Source organism: Cherax quadricarinatus, chromosome 36 (genome assembly GCF_038502225.1).
Source record: "Cherax quadricarinatus isolate ZL_2023a chromosome 36, ASM3850222v1, whole genome shotgun sequence".
Lineage (NCBI taxonomy): Eukaryota > Metazoa > Arthropoda > Malacostraca > Decapoda > Parastacidae > Cherax > Cherax quadricarinatus.
This window is the reverse complement of record NC_091327.1, coordinates 7698356-7717192: the sequence shown is the minus strand read 5'-3', so window position 1 is coordinate 7717192 and position 18837 is coordinate 7698356. Positions and strand designations below refer to the sequence as shown.

General features: G+C 39.3%; 1 protein-coding gene across 3 annotated transcripts in view; it reads left to right on the top strand.

Moving 5' to 3' along the window:
* LOC128691316 (tRNA (uracil-5-)-methyltransferase homolog A) overlaps positions 1–18837 on the top strand; it is a gene marked incomplete at its 5' end in the record, with an annotated part of 224772 nt that overhangs the window by 23020 nt on the left and 182915 nt on the right. For all 3 annotated transcript variants that reach the window (XM_070091679.1, XM_070091680.1, XM_070091681.1), the window contains 2 exon segments: positions 2062–2189; positions 12976–13098. In XM_070091679.1, coding sequence (XP_069947780.1) covers positions 2062–2189; positions 12976–13098 — 251 coding nt within the window.

Genomic DNA, 18837 nt, shown 5'->3' with positions numbered 1-18837 from the left:
ATACGGGAGGTTCCTTACACAGTAAATCATTTTAGTCATTCTTCTCTGTATGTTCTCTGAGTCTATATCCATCCTGTAGTAAGGGGACCAAAACTGAGCAGCATAATCTAAATGAGGCCTCACTAGTGATGTATAGAGCTGTAAAATAACTTTTGGACTTCTGTTACTTATACTTCTTGAGATAAATCCAAGTAATCTGTTGGCCTTGTTGCACACACTAAGGCACTGCTGTCTTGGCTTTATTTATTTTTTTTTATTATCACACTGGCCGATTTCCACCAAGGCAGGGTGGCCCGAAAAAGAAAAACTTTCACAAAGTTTTTCTTCTTCTCTTTTTTAGTAAATGTCTACAGGAGAAGGGGTTACTAGCCCATTGCTCCCGGCATTTTAGTCGCCTCATACGACACGCATGGCTTACGGAGGAAAAATTCTTTTCCACTTCCCCATGGACCATGACTCCCAAGTGTTTTTCACATTCTGTATGAACAAGCTCTACTTCACCTAGATTATAGCTTCGAGGGTTATTTTCATTACCAAATGCTCGTACATTACACTTATCCACATTGAACTTCATCTGCCATTTTTCAGACCAAGAGATTAATTTGTCCAAATCCTCCTGGAGTTCATTGCTATCCTCCTCAGAGTGAATTATATGGCCTATCTTTGTATCATCAGCAAACTTACTCATGTCACTCGTAATCCCCTCATCAAGGTCATTAATGTAAATTATGAACAAGAGAGGGCCTAAAACTGATCCTTGTGGAATGCCACTAGTGACTAATCCCCATTCAGATTTCACTCCATTAATGGTAACTCTCTGCTTTCTATTGATAAGCCATGCCTCTATCCATGCTAGAACTTTACCTCCTATACCATGAGCTGCCACTTTTCTTAAGAGTCTCTTGTGAGGTACTCTGTCGAAGGCTTTACTAAAATCCAAATAAACAATATCATATTCCTTATCACTGTCAACTGCCTCAAATGTTCTATTGAAGAACGTCAGTAAGTTTGTCAGGCAGGAAAGACCTCTGGTGAATCCATGCTGAGATTCATTCATCAAGTTACGCTCTTCAAGGTGACTTCTAATAATGTCAGCTATAATTGATTCTAATAATTTGCTCACTATAGATGTCAGGCTTATTGGACGGTAATTTGAAGGAACGGACTTAAACCCCTGATTTGAATATAGGAACCACATTAGCCATCTTCCACAACTCTGGCACAATACCGGTAAGGATGGACACATTAAACACACTCAATAATGGCTGACTAAGCTCCATCTTGCATTCCTTAGGTACCCTGGAAAACAGCTCATCGGGTCCTGGGGTCTTATTTTGCTTCAGTTTGTCTATCTGTTTAATAACCCTACATAATCACTGTCTTGGCAGAGTCGCTCAGATACGACAGTTTAGATGTCATTCAAAACAGTCAGTATCCCGAACCCCTCCTTTAAAGTGCAGGCATTATACTTCCCACCTCCAGGACTCAGGTCCAGCTAGCTGGTTTCCCTGAATCCCTTCACAAAACATTACCCTTCTCACACTCCAACAGCTCGTCAGGTCCCAAAAACCATTCGGCTCATTCACTCCTGTCTAACATGTTGGAAGTCCAAGCCTTACCTAGGATGACCCTTACCTCACCTTCCTTCCAATACAGATTTATATGCTCTCCAAGTTTTTCTACTTTGTTCCATTCTCTCTAAATGACCAAACCACCTCAACTCATACATTCCCTTGTTTACCTCCATGGATAACGTTTTTTGTCTCCACAGATACCTCAAAGCACCACTCGCCTTTTTTTTTCCTTTATCAGTTCTATGGTTAACCTCGTCCTTCTTAAATCGTTCAATGTGTTATCCAGTATTTTTTTTTTTATCTAAGTCATTTGATACCCTCATCACCTTACTCTTACCGATGTTCACTTTCACATTTTTTTTCATGATATTAAATGCAGCGCTGTATAGTCCTTGTGGCTTAGCGCTTCTTTTTTGATTATAATAATAATAATTCATGATATTAAAGTACAGCAGTTATTTATTTGTAATTGTTTTTTCTTTTGCAGGTATCAACCCAGAAAATAATCTGCCAACTGTTGGTTTTCGTGTTGCCAGCTACAAGGAAGGCTCCATTCATGTTGGTCCAGTTGATCATCTCTGCCATCTTCCTTACCAAATGAAGAAAATTGTCTTGGTATGTTATATCATTGCATCATTCCTTTTTCTCATTGTGTTGTTGCTTGTTCTCCTTTGCATTTTATTCACATTTTTTCTGTACCTTTTCCTAACAACCCTTTTCCCCTTTCCCCCCTCTTTCTCTGTGCCCTTTCTGCATTCCTTTTTTCCTTCTGCATCCCCTGCCCCCCCCCTCCTCTCCATTCTCCATTCTATCTGCATTTATTTTTTCTTTCTGCTTCCTGTTTTCTACTTGAGCATCCCCTTTACCTCTTTTTCCTTTCACCATCCCTCTTATCTTCCTACATTTCCTTTCACCATCCCTTTTGCTTCCCCCCTTTTCTCTTCACCATCCCTTTTATCTTCCTCCTAATTCCTTCAGCATCTCTTACCTTTCCCCGTTTTCCATTGGCATTCTTTTTTAAACCATTTTTCTTCCCTGCCCCAATGCTTTCCATGCCCAAATAAAAGACTGCATGCTTCCCTGTATTGAATTCTCTCACTGTTGCAACCCTCAAATTAATCCCATAACCCCTTTCAGGGTTGGTGCCTTACTAGTACAGCTTGAGAGCCAGGATTGTTGCCATAATTGTACATCAAAGTTCTAGCTCCTAATTGAGTGGAAGAAAGCTGGTAGGCCTGCATATGAAAGAATGGGTCTGCATGGTCAGTGTGCGCAGTATAAAAAAATCCTGCAGCACGTAGTGCATAATGAGATAGAAGTCAGACCTTGTTTTTGGTTTAAAACAGCGATTTGCTGTGTATTTCCGTATAGCAATTATGGTTGTACATGTATTCTTGTTTTCTTGGTCTTATTTAATAGAATGGAAGATATATTACAGAAATAGAGATGATTTTGATTAGTTTAACAACAAAAAGTACCTTGTAATTGAGCTCAAAGTAGCAGAAATGTTCGATTTTTGCCATTGTTCAAGAGTAAACAAATCACGCCACATGTCCAGTACATACATGTCAGCTGGTGAGTCTGATATTCTTTCACTGGTGCACTGATATTATTTATACCATTTTTACAATAGTGCAGTAATCTGCATAACAGTAAATCTTCAGAGTGGCCTGGAGACATGACTAATGAACAGAAAAAATGTTACTTTAGTGCCAGGAATGTCTGCCATGTTTATTCTGGACCCTATTTTGAAATTGACATCTTTTGAAATTTGTGTGAAATTGGCCAAATTGCCAATTTCTGACCACTTTATTGGTAGTTGAAATCGGTAAATAGGCGGTTTCTTGTATTCAGTCGATAGAACAAATGTAGTTCTAGTGAACTAGCTTTGATTTTAGTCAACTGGAACAATGGAATTGACTGAAAATAGGGCTCAAAGTGGGTGAAGAAAATTTTGGGAATCAATAATTGCTAAGGCAGTTCATAGCCATCTTGAAAGGTATGAATTGATTAATGAATCTCAGCACGGTTTTACAAATTGGCATTCCTGTCTTATGAATTTACTAACTTTTTTCACTGAAAGGTATTTGAGGAGGTTGATCATGGTATTGAATATGATAGTGTATATGGACTTCAGTAAGGCTTTTGATAAAGTTCCACATCAGAGGCTATTGAGGAAACTTAAAGCACATGGAATAGGAGGAAAATTTTTTTCCTGGGTAGAGGCATGGTTGACAAATAAGCAGCAGAGAGTTTGCGAAAATGGGGAGAAATGAGAATGGGGGCATGTCACAAGGTCAGTGTTGGGCCCCTTCTTGTTCACAATTTACATAAACGACATAGATTAGGGAATAAATAGGAATACCGTGGATCCCTGGTTATCGGCTGGTTTGGTTATCGGCCAACTCGGTTATCAGTGGGTTTTTCGGCCTCCGGTTATCGGCCGTTCACTCGGTTATTGGCCATTTTGGACACGTCCATCCGCCAGATAGGGCAGCTTGTGCTTCAGTTTGGCTTTCTCTCTCGGTGGCTGAGGATGCTTCTGCTCATACATCCAAACATTTCGCTTGTTCACCATTGTTTTTAGAGGTTTTTCTTGCAGTGCAACTGTGAAATAAGCGAAGGTGGCTCCAAAGAAAATTCCTAGTAAAGTTCCTCTGGTAAAGAAAATGGGAAACACTATGGAATTTAAGTGTGAAGTGATAGAAAAGTTTGAGAGTGGTATGAAGGTGATGGAACTTGCCAGGCTGTACAGCAAGAATAAATCAATTACATCCATCCTGGCAAAGAAAGAACAAATCATAGATGCTAATGTTGCAAAAGGAGTAACTTTTCTAACTAAACAAAGGCCACCACTAATGTAAGAGATGGAAAAATTATTATTATTTTGGATTAAGGAAAAAGAATTAGTGGGAGACAGTGTTGTGGAGTCGATCATTTGTGAGAAGGCAAAGCAGTTGCATGAGGATCTTGCAAAGAAATTGTCTGGAACAAGTGTTGCAGTTTGTGAATTTAGTGCCAACAAAGGATGGTTTGATAGATTTATGAAGCGTAGTGGCATACACAGCGTTGTAAGGCATGGTGAGACTGCAAGTTCTGACAAATGTGCAGCTGAAAAGTATGTTCATGAATTCCAGGACTATGTAAAGGCTGAAGGATTCGAACCCCAACAAGTGTTTAGTTATGACGAAACAGGCCTATTTTGGAAGAAAATGCCAAACAGGACCTACATTTCCCAGGAGGAAAAGGCACTGCCAGGACACAAGCCTATGAAAGACAGGCTTGCTCTTTTATTGTGTGGTAATGCTAGTGGGGATTTCAAAATGAAGCTTTTACTCGTGTATCACTCAGAAAATCCCAGAGTGTTCAAGAAAAACAATGTCATGAAGAATAGATTGTGTGTGATGTGGAAGGCTAATCATAAGGCATGCGTCACAAGGCAAATTTTCAAAAGAGTGGGTTAATGATGTGTTTGGCCCAAGTATGAAAAAAAATACCTCCTGGAAAAGAAATTGGCACTCGAGTACCTCCTGGTACTGGACATTGCTCCTGCACATCCTCCAGACTTGCAAGACCAAGTGTTTAGGGACTTCAGTTTCATCACAGTGAAGCTCTTGCCTCCTAACACTACTACTCTCCTCCAGCCCATGGACCAGCAGGTCATTTCTAACTTCAAAAAACTACACAAAAGCAGTGTTTCAGAAGTGTTTTGAAGTGACCTTGGACACTCAGTTGACCCTAAGAAAGTTCTGGAGGAATCACTTCACTCTCCTCCATTGCATAAGCCTTATAGGTAAGGCTTGGGAGGGAGAGACTTCCAGGACTTTGAACTCTGCTTGGAGAAAACTGTGGCCAGATTGTGTCCAAGAGAGGGATTTTTGAAGGGTTTGAGGCTCACTCTCACCCTGTGGACTCTATTGTGGCACTGGGGAAGTCCCTGGGGTTGGAAGTGAGTGGCGAGGATGTGGAAGAGTTGGTGGAGGACCACAGGGAAGAGCTAACCACTGAAGAGCTGCAAGAGCTTCATCTCAAACAGCAACAGACCACAACTGAGGAACTTGCTTCAGAGGAAGAGGGAGTGAAGGAGGTACCTTCTTCAGAGAAGTGTGTGCAATGTGGACTACGGTGCAAGCTTTTGTAGAGAAACACCACCTTGACAAAGCTGAAACAAGCTATATCTGAAACATGTTTACTGACAAAACCCTGTCCCACTTCAGGTAAATCTTGTAGACGCCAGAAACAGAGCACTCTGGACAGTTATTTTGCGAGACGGGTCAAGTGACTCAAGCTGGTCCTAGTGGCAATAAAAGACTGAGAAGGGAAGTAACCCCAGAGAAGGCTTTGCTACCTTAAGTCTTTATGGAAGGGAAATTCCCCTTCCAAACACTAACTCCTCCCTTTTTCCTCCTCCCTATCTTCCAGAAGCCAGCATTAGCCTTCAATAAATGTATGTTTGAAAAATTATTTTTTGTGAATATCTTTGTTTGGAATGGATTAATTGTATTTTCCATTAATTCTTATGGGAAATATTAACCCTTTGACTGTTTCGGTCATATATATATATGACTTACGAGCCACCGTGTTTGACGTATGTATACTCATAAATTCTAGCGGCTTCAGATCAAGCAGGAGAAAACTGGTAGGCCCACATGTAAGAGAATGGGTCTGTGTGGTCAATGTGCACCATATAAAAAAAATCCTGGAGCACGCAGTGCATAATGAGAAAAAAAACTGACCGTTTTTTTTTAATTAAAATACCGACTTTGTGGTCTATTTTCGTGTAGTATTTATGGTTGTATTCTCATTTTCTTGGTCTCATTTGATAGAATGGAAAACATATTATAGAAATAGAGGTGATTTTGATTGTTTTTACTATGAAAAGAACCTGGAAATGGAGCTCAAAGTAGGGGAAATGTTTGATTTTTGCCGATGTTCAAAAGTAAACAATTGATGTCATTAGCCAATAAATGTCCAACTAGCCATTCTAATATGCAGTCATGAATGGGTTGACATTATTTGTACAATTATTACAGTATTGCAGTAGTCTGCATAAAAGTAAATCTACTTTTTGTTTGAATAAAAATTCAAAATAGAAAGCAAGAGTAATATCGGAGGGGCCTGGAGACATGACTGATGAACAGAGAAAATGTAATTTAGAGCCAGGAATGTCTGCATTGTTGATTCTGGTCCTCATTTTGAAATTGTCATATTTAATTTTCGTGAAATTGGCCAAATTGCAAATTTCTGACCACGTTATTGGGTAGGTGAAATCGGTAAATGGGCAGTTTCTTGTACTCAGTCGATAGAAAAAATGGAGTTCTAAAGAAATAGCTATGAGTTTGGTCAACTGGACCATGGAATTAGCCGAAAATAGGGCTCAAAGTGGGCAAAATCGCCAAGGTTGCTAACTTCACGAGAGCGTAATTCCGCCAGTTTTCCATCAAATTTTGTTCTTTTGGTGTCATTACAATCGGGAAAAGATTCTCTATCATAAGTCTTTTTTTTTTTTTTTTTTTTTTTAAATTTTGTGACACCAAGAGACACCTCAGGATTGGGGGTTGCGACAGTCAAGAGGTTAATTCAGTTATCAGCCATTTCGGGTATCGGCCAACCTTCTGGAACGGATTACGGCCAATAACTGTATAAACAAATTTGCTGATGACACCAAAATAGGCCATCCAATTCATTCTAATGAGGACATTAGTGCACTCCAGGATGATTTGAGTAGACTGATGCAGTGGTTGGAAAAGTGGCAGATGCAGTTTAATATACAGATACTAAGTTATAAATATTGGACAGGACAATATCCATGCCAAATATAAATTAAATAATGTAGATCTTAATATTACTGATTGCGAAAAGGATTTAGGAGTTCTGGTTAGCAGTAATCTGAAACCAAGACAAAAGTGCATAAGTGTTCACAATAAAGCTAACAGAATCCTTGGCTTCATATTAAGAAGAAGAAATAATAGGAGTCCTCAGGTTGTTCAACTCTATATATCTTTGGTTAGGCCTCGTTTAAATTATGGTGCACAGTTCTGGTCACCGTATTACAAAATGGAAGATGTACAAAAAAGGATGACAAAGTTGATCCCATGTATCTGAAATCTTCCCTGTGGGGATAGACTGAGGGCCCTGAATCTGCACTCTCTAGAAAGGTGTAGAATTAGGGGGGGATATGATTGAGGTGTGTAAATGGAAAACAGGAATTAATAAAGGGGATGTAAATAGCGTGCTAAAAATATGTAGCCTAGACAGGACACACAGCATTGGATTTAAGTTGGAAAAATTCAGATTCAGGAAGGATATAGGAAAGCACTGGTTTGGTAATAGAGTTGTAGATGAGTGGAACAAACTCCCGAGTACTGTCATAAAAGCTAAGACGTTGTGTAACTTTAAAAATAGTTTAGATAAATACATAAGTGGATGTGAGTAGGACCTCGTGAGTTTGTGCTACTAGGTCAGTTGCTGTGCTCCTTCCTTAGTGAATAGGACCTGAACTGACTACCTTACTGCATTGGCTTAAGCCAATGGGTGAATTGGACCTGCTTCGCATGGGGCTATAGGCCTGCTGCAGTGTTCCTTCTTATATTCTTAAGTGTATGGAATAGGTAGTAAATTATTAAATGCTGTAAAGAGTTTTTATGAGGTTAGTGAGGCTCAGGTTAGGGTGTGTAAGTGTGAAAGTACGTCTTAGACAGGGATATGTAATGTCACCATGGTTGTTTAACATATTTATAGATGGGGTTGTAAAAGAAGTAAATGCTAGGGTGTTGGGGAGAGGGGTGGGATTAAATTATGGGGAATCAAATACAAAATGGGAATTGACAGTTACTTTTTGCTGACTATACTGTGCATATGGGAGATTCTAATGAAAAGTTGCAAAGGTTAGTGGATGAGTTTGAGAGGGTGTGTAAAGGTAGAAAGTTGAAATTGAACATAGAGAAGAGTAAGGTGATGAGGGGGTGAAATGATTTAGATAAATAAAAATTGGATATCACATTGGAGGGAGGGAGTATGGAAGAAGTGAATGTTTTCATATATTTGGGAGTTGACGTCAGCAGATGGGTTTATGAAGGATGAGGTTAACCATTGGATTTTGAAGGAAAAAAGGGAATGGTGCGTTGGGGTATTTGTGCAGACAAAAAATGTTATCCATGGACTCAAAGAAGGGAATGTATGAGAGTATAGTGGTACCAACACTCTTATATGGATGTGAAGCATGGTTTGTAAATGCTGCAGCAAGGAGGCTGGAGACAGTGGAGAGGTCGTGTCTAAGGGCAATGCGTGGTGTAAATATTATGCAGAGAATTCATAATGTGGAAATTAAGAGGTGTGGAGTTGCTAAAAGTATTAGTCAGAGGGCTGAAGAGGGCTTGTTGAGGTGGTTTGGTCATTTAGAGAGAATGGAGCTAAGTAGAATAACTTGGAGAGTGCATAAATCTATAGGGGAAGGAAGGCAGGGTAGGGGTCATCCTTGAAAAGGTTGGAGGGAGGGGGTAAAGGAGGTTTTGTGGGCGAGGGGCTTGGACTTCCAGCAAGCATGTGTGAGCATGTTAGATAGGAGTGAATGGAGACGAATGGTTTTTGGGAACTGACGAGCTGTTGGAGTGTGAACAGGGTAATATTTTGTGAAGGGATTCAGGGAAACCAGTTAGCTGGACTTGTGTCCTGGAAATGGGAAGTACAATGCCTGCACTTTAAAGGATGGGTTTGGGATATTGGCAGTTTGGAGGGATATCTAAACTGTCGTACGTGAGCACCTCTGCAAAGACAGTGATTATGTGTGAGTGATAGTGAAAGTGTTGAATGATGATGAAAGTTTTTCTTTTTTTTGGGGGCCACCCTGCCTTGGTGGGAAACGGCTGACGTGTTAAAAAAAAATGATTATATTTGGTGGTATTTAGCTGAAAAAAATATTTCTATAGTTGTATTCTAGTTTCTGTTACTGAGGTAGGGCTGGCACCTTTGATTCCATAGTCATTTAGTTTTAGGAGAAGAATATTGTGATACACTGTCAAAAGCCTTCTGCTGATCAACATTATGTTGGAAATGATAATTATTCCTATCAATTACTGCAGAAACCATGTAACATTTTTAATTTTGCATTATTTGTGCACTGGGTTTAGGTCTGAATCTAAATTGGCAGGGAGTTTCTTTATTGAAGCATAAAAGTCACAATACCATGGCTAGAACTATTCACAAATAACTATCGCTTGTTATCTGGCCTAGGAGGGACCAAAATGTAGTTTCCTCTAAGTGTTGATTATTAGTGAGTTACTTCATTGAATGTTAGGGGCAAATGCAACTGTATGTGAACTATGTTTTCAAGTATTTTTGCTAGTATTGTAAGAGTTGATATTGTCTCGTCTTGTTAACATCAGTTGCAACCCTACCTTTATAGATTTAGGTTATCCTGGCACTTTTTAAAAACTCTAGACATACTTTATCTTAGAGATTTGTTGAAATATACAGTAAAACTTCAAATTAGCAAACCCCATTTAATGGATTTTCAAAATCATGGAAAGATATTGGAATAAATCAAAATGGAAAAAGTCCCTAGATTCTGGATTTTGTCTGCAATAGTGTCTGTTAGTCTTCTAAATAAACAGATGAAGTATGATGATTTCAACGTTATGGTATCAAGGTCGGTAGAATGATCAGTTGTTAAACCATTTGGCTGAATTCCACAGTTACTATCATCAAAATGTATTATCGTGCCATTTCCACACCTTATTGGTCAGTGGTTGTAGGATACTGTCCGGTGTTGGCAGGTAACCAATGCAGCCATGGTAGGTGTTGCTGCCATGGCTGTTGGTGGTGTCATGGCTGTTGGTGGTGTCACAACTGTTGGTATAGCCACTGCTAGTGATGGTGTCACAGCTGCTGGTGGTGTCACTGCTAGTGATGTCATGACTGGTGGTGGTGGTGTCACTGCTAGTGGTGGTGTCACGGCTGGTGGTGTTTTCACTGCTAGTGATGGTCTCATGAGGGTAGTAGTGTTGTCATGATTGGTAATGGTGGTGTCACGGCTGGTGGTGGTATCATGGCTGGCGGTGGTGTCACGGCTGCCGATGGTATCACACATGGTGCAGTAACACCATTACTGTTGGTGATGGTGTCACTGTTCTTGGTATCATCATGGCTGGTGGAGTACCTTGTGTCTTTTTCAAATGCTAATTTAAGCTTCACTTATCTCGGTTACTTTTTCCTACAACAATGCCATCTTGTCTAGACTTGTTACTCTAAAACAATGTAAGAGCACATGAAGCTGAAGAGGACATATGACACCCTCCTGGTTGTTGATTGGTAGGGAATATTGTGTGCTAATATGACTGAATTTGGCATTCTGCCTTTAATAAAAATACGCTCATCTCTGATGTCTTTGCCAACACTGTCCCACACTATCAATTTCTGGAGTAAAGTGTGTTCTTCATTTTCTTGTGTAGTAAGGTGCGAGTCAGAATGCACTGTTATATGGTACTTATTTTATTCTTGGTCTTACTGCCATTATTGTTCCCATCAAAACCAGATAGAGGTCCTCCATTATAACTCCTCAGTGTCACTGATTCATCTGATAATTTTTTTTTTTTTCAACAAGTCGGCCGTCTCCCACCGAGGCAGGGTGACCCAAAAAAGAAAGAAAATCCCCAAGAAGAAAATACTTTCATCATCATTCAACACTTTCACCACACTCACATATTATCACTGTTTTTGCAGAGGTGCTCAGAATACAACAGTTTAGAAGCATATACGTATAAAGATACACAACATATCCCTCCAAACTGCCAATATCCCAAACCCCTCCTTTAAAGTGCAGGCATTGTATTTCCCATTTCCAGGACTCAAGTCCGACTATATGAAAATAACCGGTTTCCCTGAATCCCTTCACTAAATATTACCCTGCTCACACTCCAACAGATCGTCTAATGGATTTATGAAGGATGAGGGAAAAAAGGTGAGTGGTGCGTTGAGGTATATATGGAGTCAAAAAACGTTATCTATGGAGGCAAAGAAGGGAATGTATGAAAGTATAGTAGTACCAACACTCTTATATGGGTGTGAAGCTTGGGTTGTGAATGCAGCAGCAAGGAGGTGGTTGGAGGCAGTGGAGATGTCCTGTCTAAGGGCAATGTGCGGTGTAAATATTATGCAGAAAATTCGGAGTGTGGAAATTAGGTGAAGGTGTGGAGTTAATAAAAGTATTAGTCAGAGGGCAGAAGAGGGGTTGTTGAGGTGGTTTGGTCATTTAGAGAGAATGGATCAAAGTAGAATGACATGGAGAGCATTTAAATCTGTAGGAGAAGGAAGGCGGGGTAGGGGTCGTCCTCGAAAAGGTTGGAAGGAAGGGGTAAGGGAGGTTTTGTGAGGGGCTTGGACTTCCAGCAGGTGTGCATGAGCATGTTTGATAGGAGTAAATGGAGACGAATGGTATTTGGGACCTGACGATCTGTTGGAGTGTGAGCAGGGTAATATTTAGTGAAGGGATTCATGGAAACCGGTTATTTTTATATAGCCGGATTTGAGTCCTGGAAATGGGAAGTACAATGCCTGCACTCTAAAGGAGGGGTTTCGGGATATTAGCAGTTTGGAGGGATATGTCGTGTATCTTTATACGTATATGCTTCTGGGCCACTAGGCCTTCTGCAGTGTTCCTCCATTCTTATGTTCTTATGTTATTGAGGCTAGGACCTTGGGTAGTTTCAAATTTAGGTTGGATAAGTACATGAGCGGTAGGGGTTGGATTTGAGTGGGACTTGCACATCAGAGCTTATTTCTTGGGTAGCATTGAAAACTGGGTTTGGCAAATGTTTTGTTAGTGGGATGAATTGTAAAGGACCTGCCAAGTATGGGCCAACAGGCCTCCTGTAGTGTTCTTCCTTTCTTATGTTCTTATGTTCTTAAATGTTGTGTTCTGAGCACCTCTGCAAAAACAGTGATTATGTGTGAGTGAGGTGAAATTGTTGAATTATGAAAGTATTTTCTTTTTGGGGATTTTCTTTCTTTTTTGGGTCACCCTGCCTCGGTGGGAGATGGCCAACTTGTTGAAAAAAAAAAATGCACATTTATGAAAGCATTCAGGTTAACTGGTCAATCCTGGAGGTAGGGGGGGGTCCAGTTCCTGTATTCTGCAGTGGTGGGGATGTTGTGGTTCATAGTTTCAGTTGAACTGTGTTATCTGCACACTTCTGGCAAAAAAAATATATATTTAATGAATGATAGAGAATATTTCCTTCTTTTTTTGTCACTACCATGATGAAAAATGATTGATGTAGGATAACATGGGTAGGATTAAACCAAGTCAAATTATCACTTAAATTATGATTCACAGTTTCCACAATATTACTTAAATTTGTTGTAACAATAATTGATAAATATTTTTGCAATTGTTACCCTACAGGAGTTTGAGAAATTTGTGAGGGACTCAGAACTTGCTCCGTACAGCCCAGTTTCACATGAAGGTGTTTGGCGTCAGCTGAATGTCAGGACAACAAGGAATAAAGACATTCTCATCGTCCCTGTGGTTAGTATCATTTAGATTTTTATATTGTGCCACTACTGCTACTACTAATAATAATTTCCATGCTATATATGGTTTTTACAAAACTGGATGGCATTTAAAAGTACTTGTTGAAAGCCCTAGTTAAGCACACCATTTCTGGCTGACTGAAACCTTACCTAAGATTAATAGAACATACCAGTAATAAACATTGTACATGCATGTTTACAATGTTTCTTCCCTAACATTTTAGTGGTAATTTGCAAAAAAATGAAAGTACACCTACCATCCATCCTACTTACGACTTGTGCGACATATGACTACTCGACATAAAACTGGTGTCTGACAGCAAGGCTGCCAGATGCACATCGCTGTACAAAATTTGACCGGTACTCGTGGCAACGTGCCACGCTGGCTTGGAAAAACAAACGCATAACAAGTATAATGTGATCCTTTATTGACAATGTTTCACCCACACAGGTAGAGGTAGTAGTAGTTATACATATGGTGGAAACGTCGGCTGGTACATAACATAAGAATGGAGGAACACTGCAGAAGGCCTAATGGCTCATAGAAGGCAGGTCCTTATCAAAACCACCCCTACCCAAAGCTATCCAAGAATTTATTCCTGTACCCATGTGAGTGTAAAACGAAGCCTGTGATTGTTTTACATGATGGTAGGATTGCTGATGTCTTTTGTCTGTCTCATAAATATGCAAGATTACAGGCATGTCTTGCTACTTCTACTTACACTTAGGTCACACTACACATACATGTACACATTTATTTATACACACTCATCTGAGTTTTCTTTGATTTTATCTTAATAGTTCTTGGTCTTATTAATTTTCCTTTTATATCCATGGGGAAGTGGAATAAGAATCTTTCCTCCGTAAGCCATGCGTGTTGTAAAAGTCAACTAAAATGCCGGGAACAATGGGCTAGTAACCCCTTTTCCTGTAAAGATTACTAAAAAGAATAAGAAGAAGAAAATTGTCAAAGTGGGAAGTCTGAATGTGCGTGGATGTTGTGCAGATGATAAGAAAGAGATGATTGTGGATGTTATGAATGAGAAGAAGCTGGATGTCCTGGCTTTAAGTGAAACAAAGCTGAAGGGGGTGGGAGAGTTTCAGTGGAGAGGAATAAATGGGATTAGGTCAGGGGTTTCAAATAGAGTTAGAGCTAAAGAAGGAGTAGCAATAATGTTGAAGGATAAGCTATGGCAGGAAAAGAGGGACTATAAATGTATTAATTCAAGGATTATGTGGAGTAAAATAAAGATTGGATGTGAAAAGTGGGTTATAATAAGCGTGTATGCACCTGGAGAAGAGAGAAGTGTAGAGGAGAGAGAGAGATTTTGGGAAATGTTGAGTGAATGCGTGGGGAGTTTTGAATCAAGTGTGAGAGTAATGGTGGTTGGGGATTTTAATGCTAAAGTGGGTAAAAATGTTATGGAGGGAGTAGTAGGTAAATTTGGGGTGCCAGGGGTAAATGTAAATGGGGAGCCTTTAATTGAGCTATGTGTAGAAAGAAATTTGGTAATAAGTAATACATATTTTATGAAAAAGAGGATAAATAAATATACAAGGTATGATGTAGCACGTAATGAAAGTAGTTTATTAGATTATGTATTGGTGGATAAAAGGTTGATGGGTAGGCTCCAGGATGTACATGTTTATAGAGGGGCAACTGATATATCGGATCATTATTTAGTTGTAGCTACAGTTAGAGTAAGAGGTAGATGGGAAAAGAGGAAGGTGGCAACAACAAGTAAGAGGGAGGTGAAAGTGTATAAACTAAGGGAGGAGGAAGTTCGGGTGAGATATAAGCGACTATTGGCAGAAAGGTGGGCTAGTGCAAAGATGAGTAGTGGGGGGGTTGAAGAGGGTTGGAATAGTTTTAAAAATGCAGTATTAGAATGTGGGGCAGAAGTTTGTGGTTATAGGAGGGTGGGGGCAGGAGGAAAGAGGAGTGATTGGTGGAATGATGAAGTAAAGGGTGTGATAAAAGAGAAAAAGGTAGCTTATGAGAGGTTTTTACAAAGCAGAAGTGTTATAAGAAGAGCAGAGTATATGGAGAGTAAAAGAAAGGTAAAGAGAGTGGTGAGAGAGTGCAAAAGGAGAGCAGATGATAGAGTGGGAGAGGCACTGTCAAGAAATTTTAATGAAAATAAGAAAAAATTTTGGAGTGAGTTAAACAAGTTAAGAAAGCCTAGGGAAAATATGGATTTGTCAGTTAAAAACAGAGTAGGGGAGTTAGTAGATGGGGAGATGGAGGTATTGGGAAGATGGCGAGAATATTTTGAGGAACTTTTAAATGTTAAGGAAGAAACAGAGGCAGTAATTTCATGCACTGGTCAGGGAGGTATACCATCTTTTAGGAGTGAAGAAGAGCAGAATGTAAGTGTGGGGGAGGTACGTGAGGCATTACGTAAAATGAAAGGGGGTAAAGCAGCTGGAACTGATGGGATCATGACAGAAATGTTAAAAGCAGGGGGGGATATAGTGTTGGAGTGGTTGGTACTTTTGTTTAATAAATGTATGAAAGAGGGGAAGGTACCTAGGGATTGGCAGAGAGCATGTATAGTCCCTTTATATAAAGGGAAAGGGGACAAAAGAGACTGTAAAAATTATAGAGGAATAAGCTTACTGAGTATACCAGGAAAAGTGTACGGTAGGGTTATAATTGAAAGAATTAGAGGTAAGACAGAATGTAGGATTGCGGATGAGCAAGGAGGTTTTAGAGTGGGTAGGGGATGTGTAGATCAGGTGTTTACATTGAAGCATATATGTGAACAGTATTTAGATAAAGATAGGGAAGTTTTTATTGCATTTATGGATTTAGAAAAGGCATATGATAGAGTGGATAGAGGAGCAATGTGGCAGATGTTGCAAGTATATGGAATAGGTGGTAAGTTATTAAATGCTGTAAAGAGTTTTTATGAGGATAGTGAGGCTCAGGTTAGGGTGTGTAGAAGAGAGGGAGACTACTTCCCGGTAAAAGTAGGTCTTAGACAGGGATGTGTAATGTCACCATGGTTGTTTAATATATTTATAGATGGGGTTGTAAAGGAAGTAAATGCTAGGGTGTTTGGGAGAGGGGTGGGATTAAATTATGGGGAATCAAATTCAAAATGGGAATTGACACAGTTACTTTTTGCTGATGATACTGTGCTTATGGGAGATTCTAAAGAAAAATTGCAAAGGTTAGTGGATGAGTTTGGGAATGTGTGTAAAGGTAGAAAGTTGAAAGTGAACATAGAAAAGAGTAAGGTGATGAGGGTGTCAAATGATTTAGATAAAGAAAAATTGGATATCAAATTGGGGAGGAGGAGTATGGAAGAAGTGAATGTTTTCAGATACTTGGGAGTTGATGTGTCGGCAGATGGATTTATGAAGGATGAGGTTAATCATAGAATTGATGAGGGAAAAAAGGTGAGTGGTGCGTTGAGGTATATGTGGAGTCAAAAAACGTTATCTATGGAGGCAAAGAAGGGAATGTATGAAAGTATAGTAGTACCAACACTCTTATATGGGTGTGAAGCTTGGGTGGTAAATGCAGCAGCGAGGAGACGGTTGGAGGCAGCGGAGATGTCCTGTTTAAGGGCAATGTGTGGTGTAAATATTATGCAGAAAATTCGGAGTGTGGAAATTAGGAGAAGGTGTGGAGTTAATAAAAGTATTAGTCAGAGGGCAGAAGAGGGGTTGTTGAGGTGGTTTGGTCATTTAGAGAGAATGGATCACAGTAGAATGACATGGAAAGCATATAAATCTATAGGGGAAGGAAGGCGGGGTAGGGGTCGTCCTCGAAAGGGTTGGAGAGAGGGGGTAAAGGAGGTTTTGTGGGTAAGGGGCTTGGACTTCCAGCAAGCGTGCGTGAGCGTGTTAGATAGGAGTGAATGGAGACGAATGGTACTTGGGACCTGACGATCTGTTGGAGTGTGAGCAGGGTAATATTTAGTGAAGGGATTCAGGGAAACCGGTTATTTTCATATAGTCGGACTTGAGTCCTGGAAATGGGAAGTACAATGCCTGCACTTTAAAGGAGGGGTTTGGGATATTGGCAGTTTGGAGGGATATGTTGTGTATCTTTATATGTTTATGCTTCTAGACTGTTGTATTCTGAGCACCTCTGCAAAAACAGTGATAATGTGCGAGTGTGGTGAAAGTGTTGAATGATGATGAAAGTATTTTCTTTTTGGGGATTTTCTTTCTTTTTTGGGTCACCCTGCCTCGGTGGGAGACGGCCGACTTGTTGAAAAAAAAAAAAAAAAAAAAAAACCCATGACTCCAGTCAAACCCAGCCCTTCCTACTCGTATATATGTCCAGTCTCTTTTTAAAGCTACCCAAGTTCCTAGCCTCGTTTACCCTACTGGGAAGATTGTTCTACACATCCACAACTCTGTTCGAAAACCAGTATTTACCTATATCCTTTCTAAATTTATCCAACTTAAATCCATTATTTCTGGTTCTTAACTGGTTTGAAAGGTTACAAAAGCTATGGCTTAGGTAGCATAAAAAATAGGACATGCCTAGTTTGGGCCAACACACCTGCTACAGTGTTCCTCCCTTCTTTTGTTCTTACATAATAGAGAAGGGACACTGAAACATGCCTTCTCAAATCCATCCATATACATTTGCCCAACCTATTTTTTATGCTACCCAAGCCATAGCTTTTGCAACCTTTCTTTCTCATTCGAACACAATGTTTTGTATTCAAATGTTCTGTTTGTGTTGTGCACAGTGTTTCTCCTAAATCTTAAAGTATAAAATTCAGTACTAAGAGCATAAAAAGTAAAGTAAAAAATAAAATACAAAAATAATAAAATAAAATCATTACAATAACTGTGATAGAACTGGATAGAAGTGCAGACACAAGCAAGAGAGAGCAGTCGGCAAAATGTTCTATTCTTATGCTAATATCAACAATAAGGCTTATTTACCTATCACAATTAATCTGTTATGACACAAGGCAAAATATCAGTAGCACAGAAACATAAAAAATACACCAGAATAAATATTTTCTAACATAATATGAAGGCCTACTGCGCAAATAGGAAAGGGACTTCATGGACACCACTGACATAAGGCTTATTATCCCTTCTTTTGTCACTCTTATGAGAGAAAACAGATCTAGCACAAGGGAAAATTATAATAGACACTCATAGTTTACAAACACTTAAAAAAAAAAATCAGGAAAAAAAAATATTTCCCGAGTACTTGCACTTGCTTTCAGCATCTGTCTTGGAAGTAAGTTATTCACCTATTTTGTAAAAGCCAATCATTAATAATGAACGAATTGAAGTGATTTCCACAACAAACATAAAAGAATGATTCGTTTACAAGATTAAGATTTAATTTTTGAAGTATCCCTGTTGGCAATTTTCTAAGGTTCGACTTGCATCCATTTTGACTTGAGACCAGTTGGTCAGAATCAAGCTCAATTGTTAGTAGGATGGTAGGTGTATGTTTTTTATTTGGGGGTACCATGAGTGTATTTTCTGTGATGGTATGTACAGTAATTTGTTGAGAACTAATCACCATATAACCCTAATGGGTGTTCCTGTTTTTACTAGTGAATATTAAAATATAAAAAAGATCCACTTATGGTATTTTATTCGTGAATCTTTTCTGCATGTACATTACATGTATATTATGTAAATTACATTTTTGTGGTGGTGATGATAATTTGGGATTTTATTATTCTTGAGTACATGTTCTTTCAAGAAATTCACAAACTCATCAAGCTATAAATTTAACAAT